General features: G+C 43.1%; 1 protein-coding gene across 1 annotated transcript in view; it reads right to left on the bottom strand.

Annotated features, from left to right (window-relative positions):
• neb (nebulin) overlaps nt 1-16819 on the bottom strand; it is a gene marked incomplete at its 5' end in the record, with an annotated part of 93346 nt that overhangs the window by 3288 nt on the left and 73239 nt on the right. Inside the window, 15 exons of the mRNA XM_080753524.1 lie at nt 810-950; nt 1821-1913; nt 2790-2976; nt 4187-4294; nt 4780-4872; nt 5938-6030; nt 7539-7631; nt 8700-8792; nt 10285-10377; nt 12212-12316; nt 12931-13035; nt 13895-13999; nt 14487-14600; nt 15049-15162; nt 16456-16563. Of these exons, the coding sequence (XP_080609650.1) occupies nt 810-950; nt 1821-1913; nt 2790-2976; nt 4187-4294; nt 4780-4872; nt 5938-6030; nt 7539-7631; nt 8700-8792; nt 10285-10377; nt 12212-12316; nt 12931-13035; nt 13895-13999; nt 14487-14600; nt 15049-15162; nt 16456-16563 (1645 nt within the window). The remainder of the gene's footprint in view (nt 1-809; nt 951-1820; nt 1914-2789; nt 2977-4186; nt 4295-4779; nt 4873-5937; nt 6031-7538; nt 7632-8699; nt 8793-10284; nt 10378-12211; nt 12317-12930; nt 13036-13894; nt 14000-14486; nt 14601-15048; nt 15163-16455; nt 16564-16819) is intronic.

The following is a 16819-nucleotide window of genomic DNA, read 5'->3' as shown; positions in this document are numbered from 1 at the left end:
CTGTGAGATTGTATATCTGCTATTTTTCTGTTCTAAATACTCCTGTTCTAAAATACCTATTTTCTGAAAAAGCTATGTTACAGTAAATATATAGGCTATAGCAAAAATCAAAAATGTATCAGATGCTTTCCTGGGTTTTAATGGTTTAAGATTGAGTGTTGCGCCCAGTTCTTCTTTGCTGTGCTTTCTTCTGCCTTCATATCATTATACAGCAGGGGTGCCCACACTTTTTTGACGTGAGATCCACTTTTAAAATGACTAGCTCAACATGATCTACCCATCCAAAATGTTTTAGCTGAGGGCCTGAGGGGGTCTTTGGAATAGCAGCACTGGCGTTACATTTTAGACAAACAAACTTACTGTAAGGGGGAGGTTAATGGGAAATACTGGGGGAAATGTCTTCATCCCATTCTGTATGGAATTGGTAGGTTTTGGGGTTCTTTGTAATGCTATTGACTCTTGAACAAAGTATTGCATTGATAGATAGATAGATAGATAGATAGATAGATAGATAGATAGATAGATAGATAGATAGATACCTTTATTATCCCAAGGGGGAAATTCAGTATTGGAGGTTTGCCTACTTTAGAAGCCATGAAGGGAGCTGACAGGCCCTTCTTGATGTCATATTGACATATTATTTTTATATTTTAATTATATATTTTTGGAGACATGTCATGTGGTCTACCTGCACACCCTTGGTGATCTACTGGTAGATCACGATCTACCTTTTGGGCACCCCTGTTATACAGTATGCCATATCTTAATAACGCTGTGGGCGTTGTATCTGCGACGTGATGACATCTTACCCATGCTGGAGGCACCAAAGCCGTTGCTGTAGAGGGACATGTGGTGGTCCACGTCCTGAGACATTTCTGACTTCTCGTCGCCCAGGCCACTCATGGCGCTGGTGGAGCGGGAGTGCTCCTTGCTGCGACGCTGGGCTTGAACTGGAGAGAGAACAAGTGGTAGAGTTATGTTGATACAATAGAAAACTAGCTCGTCTGACCCACTGGAACACTCCCCTCCAGGGGCGTCACACCAAATTCTGGGCCCTGGGTACAAGGATTCACTGCGGGCACCCCATGAATGTTAACTATTGAAAAATAGCAGATATACAAGCTCACAGCGCGGCACCGAGTGCCGCGCTGCGAGCTTGTAGATCTGCTATTTTTGAAAAATTGTGAAAATGTGTGCAAGAAACCGATGTTTCCATGTCAGTGGTGCTCAAACTTTTTCATGTGAAGGACCCCCAAAATGATATTTATTTGGCCACGGACCCCCATCTCAAAATATTTCGTTCCAGGGACCCCCGGAAGCAAAATTTGAGTTACAAACGTTCGCTTAAAAAATACATATATTCAAAGATTTGCGCACATTTTCACGACTTTTCAAAAATAGCAGATCTACAAGCTCGCAGCGCGGCACTCGGTGCCGCGCTGTGAGCTTGTATATCTGCTATTTTTCAATAGCTAAAGTTACTAGGGCCCCTCCACCTTGGGCCCTGGTAACTCAGTCCCACTTTCCTACCCCTTGTGACGCCCCTGCTCCCCTCCACCCAAAGACTCCTGGTGGTCCACGGACCAATGCATTACAGCACTGGTTCCCAAGCAGTGGATCGGGACCCATATGCGGGTCATGGACTGATTTGTATGGCTCACGACTCAAGTAAAAATCAACATTAAAAAAAATATATATAAAAAATATACTATTTTCACTAGTTTGGGTCCCGGGAAAACGTCTAATCTCTCTTTTGGGTCTTTGAAAGGTTCGGGGACCACTGCATTCCAGTGTGGAGTAAACCTGTCGTTGTAACACACCTGACATCATGTGCAGACTCCTGGACTGGATGTTGTCCTCTGCGGGGTCGTAGTCAAACACGGAGCCTGGGTTGGTGCGCCACACGCGCAGATCTGAGGATGCAACGAGAGCGATATAAATCTGCATTTCTGTGTGTTCTGTGTTCCTGCATTTATTGTCGATATAGAAGATGGTCATATCACAATACCTAACCCTTTTTTTCCAAGGATCATAGTGTATTATAATTCTCCTTGTCATACATCATTATTTCATTTTTTTTCCTTCACTTTACTTATCCAAAAACCACTTGTAGTGACTATAATAAACACACTATAATGCATTATAAAAGTGATTATAATGCTTTATAAACAATATTGTAAGGTATTACAGCTATGAAAATACTTAGTATGGAATCCACCAGATTCTGTCCGTCATTCAAAATCCCTCTTTAATTTGTTTGTCACTCAAAATCACTCTTCTTTGTCACTCTTCTGACATCATGACACCTCATCGCAGCTACGATATACAGTAGCTACGGGATATAGCATCATATCATTGTGATGTCAGAACAGGTCAGCTATATTAGTACTTGGCTGTGTGCTTGTGACATCAGAGACCATCAGACTGATGTCAGCACTAGATGTCCTCGCCGGCTCCATATATGGAGCTGTAGATCGTTCTAGGTCCAAATATGGAGTTAGCAAGTTAGCAAGATCTATGGTGTAACAATCTTCAGTGGGAAACTATGGCGCGCTTGCCCTTAGGTTCTCGCCCTAAGGCGCGCGCGCGCGCGCGCGCGTGTGTGTGTGAGTGCATGCGTGTCTGTGTACTGTGTTAGTGTGCTGTGTGTACTGTGTGAGTGTGCTAGTGTACTGTGTGAGTGTGCTTGTGTACTGTGTGAGTGTGCTTGTGTACTGTGTGAGTGTGCTTGTGTACTGTGTGAGTGTGCATGTGCATGTGTACTGTATGAATGCATGTGTGTGTCATACCAGTGGTGGACTCCTGGTCGTGTTCCACGGTGCGTCTCCTCTCCATCTCTACCACGCGCCTCTGGATGCCACGGTAGTTGATGTCGCTGAACTCCTGGGTGGTCTTCTTCACACGCTCAGTCACAAGGTCACTGGCGACTGGAGTAAAGCTACCCTTGCTCTTCTCAAAGTCCTCGTGGTATCTCACCTGGTGAGTGGGGCATAGACATATGATGGAAATAAGGACTTCATATACAGTAGGAGTTGTTGTAATTTCATTTTTTAAAGATTTGTTTTCTTTTTGCATTTATCGGATATGACAGTAGACTGACAGGAAATGGGGGGGAGAGACGGGGAGCGACACACGGCAAAGGTCGTCCGGATCGGGAATCGAACCAGCAACGCTGCCAGGCATCCATGCCTGTGTGGCAATGCCTAAGTGGTATGCGCCTGGACCAGTAGGCCAGCGGGCGCCCCCGACTTGTTGTAATTTCATGATAAGAAATCTTCTAGGGCTTTTTTTATTCCTTTTGAATATGTCTGTGACATAATTGTGTGCAATAATTTGAGATGCTTTAGTTACTAGTTACATTACAGATTCAGATTATTACCGTAATATAAAACATACATTAAGAAGTGCTACATAATGACATATTATACATGAAGCAATTAAAATCAGCACCACCGTTACCAGTTGAAACATCAAAGAGATGAACACATCAATGCATACCAATATCCAATAATATGATTGGGAAATGTGCCATTCTGAATAATGACAGCGTTTACTTTTGTAAGCATATTTGGATGTCAACACTTTTGTGCATTTACAGTACAAATACAACATTGACTTGTAACACGAGCATTTGTAGTATTGCTACTTTTACAGTACTTCCACTACTGTTCACATAGCTTCCACCACTGCTCGCTGCAAAACAAAACAAACTAGAAGCAGTGCTCTTCCGAGCACAGGTCTCCACCAGGCCACACAAATCGGCCTGTTATAGCGCCACCATGAGGCTGATTTAAAAAATGTGGGGCAGAGGTTCTGAATTAGCATCCAGGGAGTGTGTGTGCTCAGTTTGGCAGCGATCGGGCCAACGGCGCCGGAGATTAGCTGGTAACAAGCAGGCCACACAAATCGGCCTGTTATAGCGCCACCATGAGGCTGATTTGAAAAATGTGGGGCAGAGGTTCTAGATTGGCATCCAGGGAGTGTGTGTGCTCAGTTTGGCAGCGATCGGGCCAACGGTGACTGAGATTAGCTGCTCACAAACTGCGAGGACGCACGGACGCACGGACGCACGCACGCACGGACGGACGCACGGACGGACGGACGGACGGACGGACGGACGGAGGGGAAAACATACTCTCCCTCAGCCTTCGGCTGGTGGAGACAACAAACAAAGAAGCACACTCACTCCAGAGATGTTGCGCTGGGTCTCCCTCACACGTCTCATCTCTGGGGTGTCCAGGACGAAGGCGGCCTTGCCCTGGACCTGCTTACGGAAGCTGTCAGAATACAGCACCTGGAAGACGGGCAGGAAAGACACAGATGACACAGCAGCGACACACGGTGAGCGCTCTGAAACCCTTCAGCCTTCTTACACGTCAGTATTAATTGCACAGAGAGATACAACGGTGGCACAATGACATACAGAAGGAGCTGGGAAATTATTGGGAACTCAAGACGAATGAATTAGCAGGGAGAATGTTTTTTTTTTTTTTAAGAGGGTGAACAATCATACGAAAAACAAGTGTGTTCCAATCCACAGCAGGAGGAAAGAGGGGAAAGAGATGAGGAGTAGTCTCGACAACACAGGAGGTTAGCAGTGATGATGGGTGCACAAACACCTCACAGCTGGTGGTGCTGTATTAAAACACATTTAAGAAGGAACAATAGAAGAGTTAATATGATTAAATGTAGGCAGGGGACACAAGAGTTAGGGAAGAGTTAACTTTAGGGGGTCACTACTGGGGGGAGGATGAAGGCTGAGAACACCGAGATTAGTACCGAGCTAATGTGTTCTTGGTTCCGTTTGACTCGCTCCATCTCTGGAGTGAACACCACAGGGGTTCCCTTGGCAGAACTGTCCTTATACAACACCTACAGGACAAAAGCACAGCGCCCCCGAGGGGACAGTCAGACACACTGGAACACACACAGATATCACACGTATAGGACTGCTTTCATAGACCTGCATTAAGCCCAGACTCTCAGACATAGAATGCCTGCAGTAAAGTCTCTCAAGTTGTTTGTGACATTACAGTAAAAAAAAAAAAAAAAAGCACAGCCGTTTAACGTTGGCCCTGGAATAGGACATTGTTACAGTCAAAGTGTTATTATAAGCTTGATCAGTGTCTGAGAAATTGGTCCTATAGTGCAGTGTTTCTCAAACATTCAGATTTCAAGGTCTCCCCTTAACTCTGACAGTGTACAAATGGAACCAAGTGAACCTGTTAGGGTTCACTTGGTTCCATTTCACTTGGTTCCATTTGTACACTGTCAGAGTTAATGACTTGTTAGGGTCAAACCAAGAGAGTCCCTGGAATCCACTTTGAGAACCACTGCTAAAGTGTGATTATTCCTGGTAACCTTTAAAACCACCAGGATACACACACACACACACGCGCGCACACACACACGCGCACAAACACACGCGCACAAACACAGGAGATATTGTAACAGCTTGTGTTTCTGAGGGTAACACTGTGAAATTAGAATTAGAACACAATTTAATGGGAAGAAAGCTGGGCTGTCTGTTAAGAAATAGGGTAGGCCCTTGCTGGGGAGTCATTGGCCACGGAAAGGGAATGCTTGAGGGTGGTGGGGGATGATTTGAAGATGATTTGCAAGAGTACATGACGACAGAAGAAGACAATGGATGGAAGAATGAATGAAAGGAAGCTTTGAGGAGGTATAGGTCGGGCAACAGGCTGGATTTAATAGGGTGAAATTGGCGCTGATGGCAGGGCTGGAGCTCTGGAAACTGCAGTCTGTGCCTTGGATGAGGGCGGATCATGAGATGAGATGATGATTATGATGGGAAGATGAATTGATAAGAAGATGAACTGATGATTGATGATGCAAATCGAGGGCTTTTTTTAAGTGGGTGTTGGGTCACTCTCGGCGGTTATGAGCACGCGCGGCTCGGGTTTACGGTTCCACTACCGAGCTGATGTGCTTCTGAGTCTCTCGGACCCTCTTCACCTCCGGGAGGTCCGATATGGCTGTGCCTTTACCCAACAAGTCCTTGTATTTTATCTGTGCAGTGGACGGTATCGGGTTCCATGCAGAGAGAGTGGAGGAGGACAAACACAACAGAGCTGGCATCAGTCAGAGATAATGGAGAGGAGATAGAAAGACAACACACGCTCACACATAGCACATCATTGTACGTCACAAATTGCCATGGAACATTAGAGAGTGAAGGTAAATGCTGTTGATGACTATTTAATGTCAAAGCACAGCATTAGGAAGAAGCCCTTTCTATGTCCTTACCTGGTCTGAAAAACAAGGAAGGAACACCTTGTGCTGTATTGCTATATCAATTTAACATTGTTGCCATTGGGTTGAAACGTTGTAGCTTACAGTATGTCCAAAACGTTATTTTCAGGAAATGGAAAAAAGAACCCGCGTTCCAATGGATCCAATGTCGTTACTTGCGCCAGCAGAGCGCACAAGTAATGCATTCGGCTGCGTATGTACTTTAGGTAGGTAGCTGTGTGTGTTTAAGCCCGTAGCCCAATCAGGGACCAGCATTTCTGGCAACGTCATCATTAACAGCCAATGAGGGACCAGCATTCCTGGTGATGCCAGTGGTGATGTCACTGGCATCGCCAGTGGTGAGCGCGCGTCATGGTGCGCTCTGCTGGCGCACACGTAGGCACAAGGCGCAGGTTGGCATCTCACAGTGCAGTTCTAGTTATTATTTAGATTTAGCTCTTGTTAATACTTTTCACTGGTTAAAAATGTATAAACCCCTGGACAGACCCAAGCTTTTTAAATAGTGAAAGCAGCTGATCTACTTTCTCACAATGCATCGTGTGCTTGTAGATCTGCTATTTTTGCAACTTTCGTTTGACATTATCATATGATGAAGTGCAATAGGGCATTCATTTATGAAGACAAAAAAAAAAGATGAAATATGGACATACAGTACAAGGTTTCTGCCCGCCTGCAACGATACAATATATCGTTGTTGTCAGGTGGAAACCTCGTATCTCCAGTTTCAAATTGGAGAAATTTGTACGTTCTTTCGCAAAGTAAAGCCCTGCTTCATCATACAAGGCCGTCGCACAAAAGTAGTGAAAACAGCCGGTCTACCAGCACACAACGCCTCGCACCCCAAGGCGGTTGTCTATTTTCACTAGTTTAAATCATTTTTAAAATGATAAATGCAAAACGTTTTGGACATACAAGGTTTTCACCCGACAACGACGATATGATAGTGTCATCTGTGTTAGACGAAGATTAGGGTAAATTCAACAGCACTAAAATCGATTAGTATCAGATCACAACGGCTTTGATGGGATGAAGATCAGAGATTAAGTTTGTTTGATTACTACAATGAATTACCATGATACACAATGTAGATCTTTGTATCAAAAGAGAGAGAGAGAGAGAAGAACAACAACAACAACAACAAAACCTTGGAATGGTGGATGGGTTATGATGGTGTTGTTTGTTTTTACGGAGTATATGGAAGTTGAGAGGTGGCAAATGAACGCGGAATGTGTCCCAAGGAGACCGGGTTTCACTCAGTAGGGTACCGTGCTAATGTTCAGCTGATTGCGTTTAACTCTCTCCATCTCTGGGGTTCCTGATATAGCTGTGCCTTGTCCCAAATCCTCTTTATACTGAAGCTTTTGGGAGGATAAAACAGCAAAAATAAATAAACAAAATAAATAAATAAATAAATTGGTGTTAAACGTTCAATTCAAATGGAGGTTTTTGTTCCCTTTTAGTAAGGAAGGAAATACATGGGAGAAGAAAAAAAACATGTAAAAATGTATCAGACCCGTCAGTCTGGAAATATATACAGTATACAATATATTAAACTTTAAAGGAAAAGGGAAGAAGAAATAAAAATCAAAGCAATTAAAACATCTATGTTGATTTATGGATTTAACAGGTTGTCATGATGCTATAGGGACAATCACAGCAAAAGCACGACAAACACTTGGTACTTTTTAGGATATCTCTTTGCAACAAGTCTGAGGCCTGATTTATGCTTCGTTGTACAACAAGTGTCGGGCGGCGAACATTGGCAATCTACAAGCGCACAATGCGCTGCGGATTTGATGCGTTGTGGGCTTGTAGATCGGCTATGTTCCCCGCCTTTCGTGACGCTGTCGTAAAACTAAGTAGAAACCGGGCTTAGATTTAGGCCTAGGAATTATTGACTGCTTTAACCATTGAAAAATAGCAGATATACAAGCTCACAGCGCGGCACCGAGTGCCGCGCTGCGAGCTTGTAGATCTGCTATTTTTGAAAAATCATGATTTTGAAGTCTTTGAATATATCTACTTAAAAGCGAACATTTGTAAATCAAATATTTGCTTCTGGGGGGTCCCTGGAACAACATATTTTGAGATGGGGGTCCGTGGCCAAATACATGTAATTTTGGGGGTCCTTGACATGAAAAAGTTTGAGAACCACTGATTTAGAGGAAGGATTTAGAAGCCGGGTCAAAGATCGGGTCAAAGATATTCAAAGACTTGCACTCATTTTCACGATTTTTCAAAAATAGCAGATCTACAAGCTCGCAGCGCGGCACTCGGTGCCGCGCTGTGAGCTTGTATATCTGCTATTTTTCTAAGGTTAAAGCATACAATAATGGTTAAAGTGGTTAAAATCTAGCCTCTGACGGGGTCAGAGGCTAGATGGCAGGAAATGACAGGGGTTCACTCTGGGTTTTCTGTTACGCTACCGAGCTGATGTGCTTCTGGGCCTCTCGGACCCGCTTCACCTCAGGGAGATCTGGTATGGCTATGCCTTGACCCAGCGAGTCCTTGTACTTTATCTACCCGTTGACCCCACACGGGTTTCACAAGCACAGAGTAAGACAGAGGGGGGTAAACATTGGAGCATGTATGGTGCCATGAACACAGACACACCCACTCACAAATCACTGTCCATTCTAGCTCTGGTCCAGAGCTTTAGCGAGGTCTCTAAAGGGCTTTGCACACAGGCTTTGTTGCATGATTAAACACATTGGATTTGGTGTGCTATGCTGTGCGGAATCCGCACAGCGGATCAGAAAAGGAGTCATAAAGTAATTGACTCCACTTATTAGGAGTCAATACGTTTTTACCGCATGGGAAAAGACGCACAAATCGAACTGGGTTCGATCAGGAAAAAAACGCACTGCCACTTGCTGCACAGCAAATTCGGAGCAGGTGTGCACGAGGTCATAGAGAATCATTGTTTTCTTTAAAAAAAAGTTAAATCGTCCGTTTCTTCTGTGAGAAAAAAACGCGTCTGTGTGCAAAGCTCTTAACGCCATGCCAGGAAGCCGGCTCAGATACAGGACAAGGAATTCCACTGCCCTACGGCCCTCTGGACCAGAGCTACGTCCATTCATACATCACACAGATTACAACATTATGAATGTCGGCATACGGAAATGAGACGTCATCATATGATGAGAACAGGTAATGCTCACAATGGAGCATTCGTTTAGTTTGTTACTTGGGGGGGGGCTTAGATGCAGTTATCACGGGTGGCAGTGGCACCTACTGTATAATTACAGTAGGATTATTCATATCCAAGAGCAAGACAATCCTGAAATTAGTATCAACAACATGGGGGATCATTTTATAAAGGTGGAAATTAACAATGGCTGTCATTTTAACCCATTTAGGCCTAGGGTCATTGACCGCTTTAACAATTGAAAAATAGCAGATATACAAGCTCACAGCGCGGCACCGAGTGCCGCGCTGCGAGCTTGTAGATCTGCTATTTTTGAAAAATCATGATATTTCTTTGCAAGTCTTTGAATATATCTATTTAAAAGCAAACATTTGTAGCTCAAATATTTACTTCTGGGTGGTCCCTGGAACAACATATTTTGAGATGGGGGTCCGCGGCCAAATACCTGCAATATTGGGGGTCCTTGACATGAAAAGGTTTGAGAACAACATGATTTAGAAGAAGGATTTAGAAGTCGGGTCAAAGATCGGGTCAAAGATATTCAAAGACTTGCACACATTTTCACGATTTTTCAAAAATAGCAGATCTACAAGCTCGCAGCGCGGCACTCGGTGCCGCGCTGTGAGCTTGTATATCTGCTATTTTTCAATAGTTAAAGCATAAAATAATGATTAAAGTGGTTAAACTCTAACGCGACTCGGGCGCGTTCCAGGTATTTGAGAGTTAAGGGGGATTACATGTGTGAGGGTCAGGTGCAGCTCTTTACTTGGGTAATACTAGACATGGGGATCAGAGAAATATGAGAGGAAGAGTGACAATGATAGGGGATGTAGGGGGGGGGGCAGGTTCACTCTATGGAGTACCGTGCTAATGTTCTTCTGATTGCGTTTAACTCTCTCCATGTCTGGGGTCTCAGGTATAGCTGTGCCTCCTCCCAAATCCTCTTTGTACTGAATCTTTTCATGGATGGGAAATGAAAGCAGCAACACATATAATTCATTTTACTAGTTCGATTTACCTCTTTACTTGATAATCAGGTTTACTCAATCAATATTATACTCAGTGTGTGTGTGTGTGTGTGTGTGTGTGTGTGTGTGTGTGTGTGTGTGTGTGTGTGTGTGTGCGTGCGTGCGTGCGTGTGTGTGAGAGAGAGAGAGAGTCACTGTATACTCTATTATATATACAGTATATAAACTGTACAGTATATAATGATTCGTGGTTGGCATTAGTCTTTAGTTTGAGAATGTTTGAATATCCTGAAGTTAGTATAAAAATGCGTGGGATCTTGTAAAATAGTCAAGTTTAACCTTAACCACTTGAACGCCCTAGCGTCTCTATTTTGGGCATGTCAATGTCATAATAGGCAAACATTCAGCAGAAGCCCAACAAGTAAACAAGGAAAGGAGTTGTGAGCTTATAGATCGGTTATTTTCGGTGAAGAGATTTGGTGATAGAGGGGGAAAAAGGATCGGGCAGTGCTGGGGGACGTCCCGTCAACGTAGAATATAGGGTTTAAGTGGTTAAACAAGGGACAATGAATATTGTTGGAAATTAAAAATGTCTGTCATTTGGACAGGAAGACATGGTGTGAAGGGCAGGACAAGTTCAACATTGGATACCGTAGGGGATAGTGAAATATAAGTGAGGAGGAGGAGGGGGAGAGGAGAGGAGAGGAAGAAAGCCAGGGTCACTCTATACCGTGCTAATGTTCTTCTGATTGCGTTTAACTCTCTCCATGTCATGGGTCTCGGGTATAGCTGTCCCTCCACCCAAATCCTCTTTGTACTGAATCTTTTCATAGATTGGAAATTAAAGCAGGAACAAAAAGGTTAGCCTAATTCTCCCTCATCCAACATATCTAAACTTGAGATAAGCTTGACATAGCTTACCTTGGGTAAAGGGTGTTTTCGTAAAGTTTGTGAAATTGTGACAATTCAATGTGGGCTCTGTCTGTCATATTGTACTTAAAGGCCCACTTCCCCTCTGGTACAACCAGATCTTATTTTATTGTTGTTTGGGACACGATCAACACAATCCAAGAGTTATTTTTTGTGTTCAATCTGTGTTTTGAGATATTTTAGTATTTCAGCATGACTAGTGATGCATTTTGCATCATATGATGCAGCATGATGATGCAAAATGCATCTCTAGTCATTCTAAAATACTAAAATATCTCAAAACACAGATTGAACACAAAAAAATAACTCGGGATTGTGTTGATCGTGTTCCAAATAACAATAAAAATCGTGTTCCAAATAACAATAAAATAAGATCTGGTTGTCCTAGAGGTGAAGTGGCCCTTTAAGCTAAATTGAGTGCACCTCAACAAAATATATGCAGACAAATACAGATTTACATTTAACACAAACATTAAAAAAGAAAAATCGACATTATTCAACAATAATCCACACACAACACGCTGACAGTGAACAAAAACAGCACTCAAGACTGTGGACTACCAAAAGAAATAGTTAGTTGCTTAGTTTAAAATGCTGTCCATTTGGGTTAATATAGGCTATCTACTGGCTGTCCATTTGGGTTAATATAGGCTATCTACTGGCTGTCCATTTGGGTTAATATAGGCTATCTACTGCATCAAGAAGATACCCGCTTTCTCACAACAAATGGGCTGCATGTCAGGGACTTTTAAGATTCATCTCAAGAAACAGAGAGGTAGAAAATAAAGCAACAATGAAAGAGAAAAAAGTTAAGGGAAAAAAGGAAAAAACATGTTATTAGAAAAAGGTTATGAAAACCGGTTAAAAAAAAAGTTTATTGCAAAGTAGGTACCGAGCTGAAATTCTTTGTATTCTCTTTTACACGAAGCATTTCAGGAGTGTCGTTTACAGCAGACACTTTGCCCTTATTGTTTTTAAGGTCTGTCTGGTACAGAAGCTACAGGGAAAAGAGGACAGGCGTAGTTAAAATGCTTGTTCATGACCCACAACAAAGAGTGTCGTGTTGATTTCAGCCCAGGGTTAATATCAAACAAACTAAATATACTGCATACAGCACTGAATTCCAAAAGTCTTTACACACTAATGGCGACTTGAGATGGTTCACTCTGGGGACACTAAACAAAAATCAAACCTCGGTTCGAAGTGGAGCGGTGAATCTGAGCGTGCGTGCGTGCGTGCGTGCGTGCGTGTGTGTGAGTGAGTGGTGAGTGTGCCTGGCCTGCACAAAACAGCACCCCTCCTTTAACTAGTGTGTTGTGTGTGGCCACTCAAGGTATTGCCAGGCTACGGACACGGCCAGCCACCCACCCACCCAGGGACATACCCACGGACATACCTGTCTATTGGGAGCGCTTTCACCGCTCCAAAAAGACATTTCATGAACAGTACACAAGTATAAAGTATTGAAGGTAATACTTTAAAGACCTGACATGAAGACACACATAGAGCCACCAGGAAATTGGACTTTGAGCCCCTATCCCAATGTTCTTAGAAAGAACCTGCTTATATACCATGTCACTGATAATCAGTTTGTTTTCATCAACTACTTACAGTGCTGAAGTTCTTCTGGTTCTCACGGACTCTCAGCATCTCAGGAGTGTCCAGGACCGGCACGTAATGAGACATTGTCTTCTCAGCATCTTCCTTGTATTTTTTCTATAGGGCCCAAGAAAGCCATTGAGAAATAACAGAACAAAATAAAACATTATGAACACTTTGAGTGTTGTTTTCAAATGGTGTACAAGATTCACTACACCTCCAAGATACCCATGTACCTGGCAAACTACTTCTTAAAGGTCAAGGATGTTCACGATTACAACACCAGAGGCAGCTCCACTAATCATCATCAATGTAGATTTAACACTAAACAAGGCTCTAACTCGTTCTCCTGCTATGCCATCAACATGTGGAACGCCCTTCCACAAGCCTTAAAGGAGAGCAAATCCCTAGCCTCCTTCAAAATTGGTATGAAAAGTCACCTTCCGACAGCTGCTACCCGTGACTTGTAAATAGACTAAGCCCCCATGCTCCCCCCCCTTTTCTTTCTGCCTTTGTATTTGATGTTATGCTTTTGAAACTGATATTATCCTAGATAAAGTACTATGTTCTATCCGTCTGTCTTTCAATGTTATATGAGATACTTAAAGTGTGGTTCCTGTGGAAATAAGCCTCGGCTTTCTAGGATCTCCTTTTAGTTGACCTTGTACCAGTGATTTGTACTGTCATGAAACTGTACTTTTTTCTATTGCAAACTTCTAATAAATTCTTCAATCAATCAATCAATCATGACATTTTATAGGATGACATTCTGCACCCGGGCATATAAGGTGAGAAGACCGATTTTTAACCGCGTAAGCCCTATCTGCTTATGACGTTGACGAATTGCGAAAATAGCCAATCTGAAAGCTTACAATGTCAAGCTTAAAATGTCTGCCCAAAATAGGGACGACAGGTTGAGGAGTGGTTAAGGCGATTATAGACCAGTTGGACCAGTTGTTTCAGCTGTCTACATTACCTGGCTGACCATGATCCTCATCTGCTGTGCATGGATGATGTCAGGGGTGTCGATGACTGACGTGTAGCTGGCCCTGTCCATCTCAGCAGTGTGCTTGTACTTAGCCTGAAGAGCAAAAACAACCACAGGTTATTCTACGAAACTACTAACTAGGGCTGTCACAATTATTACATAATCGTCTAATCGTGATTATTTGACATTATTGCAATTATTTTGTCAAATTTAAATTAAGTTGTCAAATATGTCAGTAATGTATTTGTATATTTAGGTTATGTGTCATATCTACCATATGCAACTTCAAAGCCTAAAAGCCAAACAGAAATGTAATTATCAACGACAAAAACACAATCAAATCGTTAATCGCCAATTATTTGAGTGACAATTAATCGTCATGTAAAATGTCATATCGTGACAGCCTTACTACTAACCCAGTGTAAACATATGGCACAGCCTTTTCCTCAACTTTCCAAATACAACATCGCCTCTGTGAGATCCTATTCATGCCTTAGGTTACCTCACCCCCCAAAAAATAAAAATGCTGGAGTGCTCCAACCAAAATATAATATAATACTTGAAAGACTACTAGACGAACCTGACTGAGGATGTCAGTAGCGTTCCTTGCCCTCATGAAGTCTGGGGTGTCACAAGCCAAAGCCAACATTCCATGGCCCTTGATCTCCGACTCCAGTGACTTTTTGTACTCTCTCTGCAAATGAGACACGGTACACAATGTTAGCCTTAATAAAATGAGAATTGACTGGTGGATTGCGATAAGGAAAGGGGCTGCAAAACCAAAAACTCCTGGGGGAATGTTCAATAGGACAAGGTTAGCATGAATTAAGGACTAGAGGGAATCATTATAGTGATGCAATGGAGGATCGCAGGTGAGGCTCCACTTACCACTGAAAGGTAGAACAGCATTAGTTAGGAACTTCAATGTGTTAAATGAGTAGACAGAATAAAACACAGTTAATAGGACAACTATGGGGCATGTTAGTGGAGTCATCAAGCAAGGCCAAGATGTCGGGCCCAGCACTTGCCATGTTAGTGTGACGATGAAGCATTACGTTAGAAGGCTTTGGCTCGGTTAGGATACGTTAAGAGTGGGGATGGAACAAAGCCACTTCCATCCCTTCACAAATCACCATCATTACCTCACTCAGGATCTGAGTGGCATTCCGTGCTCTCAAATGTTCCGGAGTTTCCACGACCAATGCAGTTAGCCCTTTACCCTTCACTCCCTCCTCTAGATCCTTCCTGTACTCTTTCTACAGGACGGAAGAACATAGAGAGACTGTAGAGACGGGCACACAAGCAGGCCAGGCCGGGGCACACAGCGCTTTGAGCACAAAGTCACCAAGCCTCCCAAATGCTCTCAGTCGGTTACACTGGGTGTCTTACACTTTCCCCAATACAATTAGAGCGAAATGTTGCCAAAATACAAATGAAAAAGATGTTTAGAGAGAGACATTGGTGACTTTGGCAAGCAGCCTGATAAACACAACGTTAACCACATTTTAACATACACAGCTTGACAGAAATGACTGCATTCAAGACGTTGTTTCATCAGCACAGTACACGTGCGCTCTTAAAATGTACAATTTGTCGTGCGCACACACATCAAAAAACAGTTATTTTTTTACCATACAACAAACAATAAATTAGGCGTCAGTCATTTCGAAATTTGACTTGGGATAGCAAAGGGCGTTATGCAAAAGCCATTTTACACAACAAATACAGACAGAACACCACTATTAGAAAGGAACAAAACATGGTATGGAGGGTTGCGTGATGGAGGGTTGAACATGAATTGAAGTCATCCAGGGTGTCAAACACACACATACTGTACACAGACACAATAAATGAATGAACACAGTGGTTTTGAAAGTGGGGGTCACCAGGTGGGCCAATTGGAAAGGGGGGGGGGGGGGGGGGAAATGTAACATATAATTGTATTATTTTTATATTCAAACAAGGGGGACAGTTTTCTTTTCAACCTGGTGTTCTTATTGTCATTATTGTCAAAATGGTTCAAACGAAACCTTTCCGAAAAATAGCTTAAATAGCAGATCTACTTGTAGATGAGCTATTTTTGCTTTCTTTCTCTTTAAAGGCATTTCACAATTGACGGGGCCACAACCAGAGGCTATTATTTGGGGGTCCATTGCATGGAAACGTTTGGGGCCCCCTGCATTGACACGCACATAGACGCAGGAACACAATAAACGACATTAACATCACCAGTCACACAATGGAGAGGTCCTAACAAGACGAGAGACATGGGTGAATGTAGCGTATTATTAAGAGGGCATTATGGTTTTGGCATAAACCATGCAAGCTAACCCCAAACTAAACCGGATGGGTAGAGCTGGGGGGGGGAGGGGGGATAATTAAGAAAAAAATAAACAGTGGTGGGATAAAAAGACACAGGGAGGGGAGAGAGGGACTGTGGTTGTGCTGTGGTCTTAGTATGATTATAAAGCATGGGTGGGGTTGTGGGAGGATTAAATCCAGGGCGGGAAGGGAAGGGGACGGCCGGGGGCGATTGGTCCGCCAGTTACCTCGCTGACTATTTGGGTGGCGTGTCTGACATGTATCATGGCTGGGGTGACCTCCAAGCCTGAGAGGTTCTTGCCCCTGTTTTCCTCAAAGTCCTTCCTATAGTCTTTCTATTGACCGTAAAAAAAAAGATAAGACAAGGGACAGACATGGCTCAGATAAGCACATGCAGGCAGTCCTGGTTCACAGTGCAGTTACCTTGGTTCTTAACTGTACCATTCTCCTCGAGAACATTCACTCACCAGTCACCACCTCTGTATGCATGCACTTTGAACAATGTACGTTTACTGAAATACTTATTATCATCAGTTAAAGCAAAGCTTTCTTATATAAAAGTATTCTTTAAAGCTTTCTTATATAAAAGTA

The sequence above is a fragment of the Nannobrachium achirus genome, assembly GCF_963921795.1.
Source record: "Nannobrachium achirus genome assembly, chromosome: 22".
NCBI lineage: Eukaryota > Metazoa > Chordata > Actinopteri > Myctophiformes > Myctophidae > Nannobrachium > Nannobrachium achirus.
The sequence above is the reverse complement of the archived record's forward strand: the minus strand, read 5'-3'. Positions and strand labels throughout refer to the sequence as shown.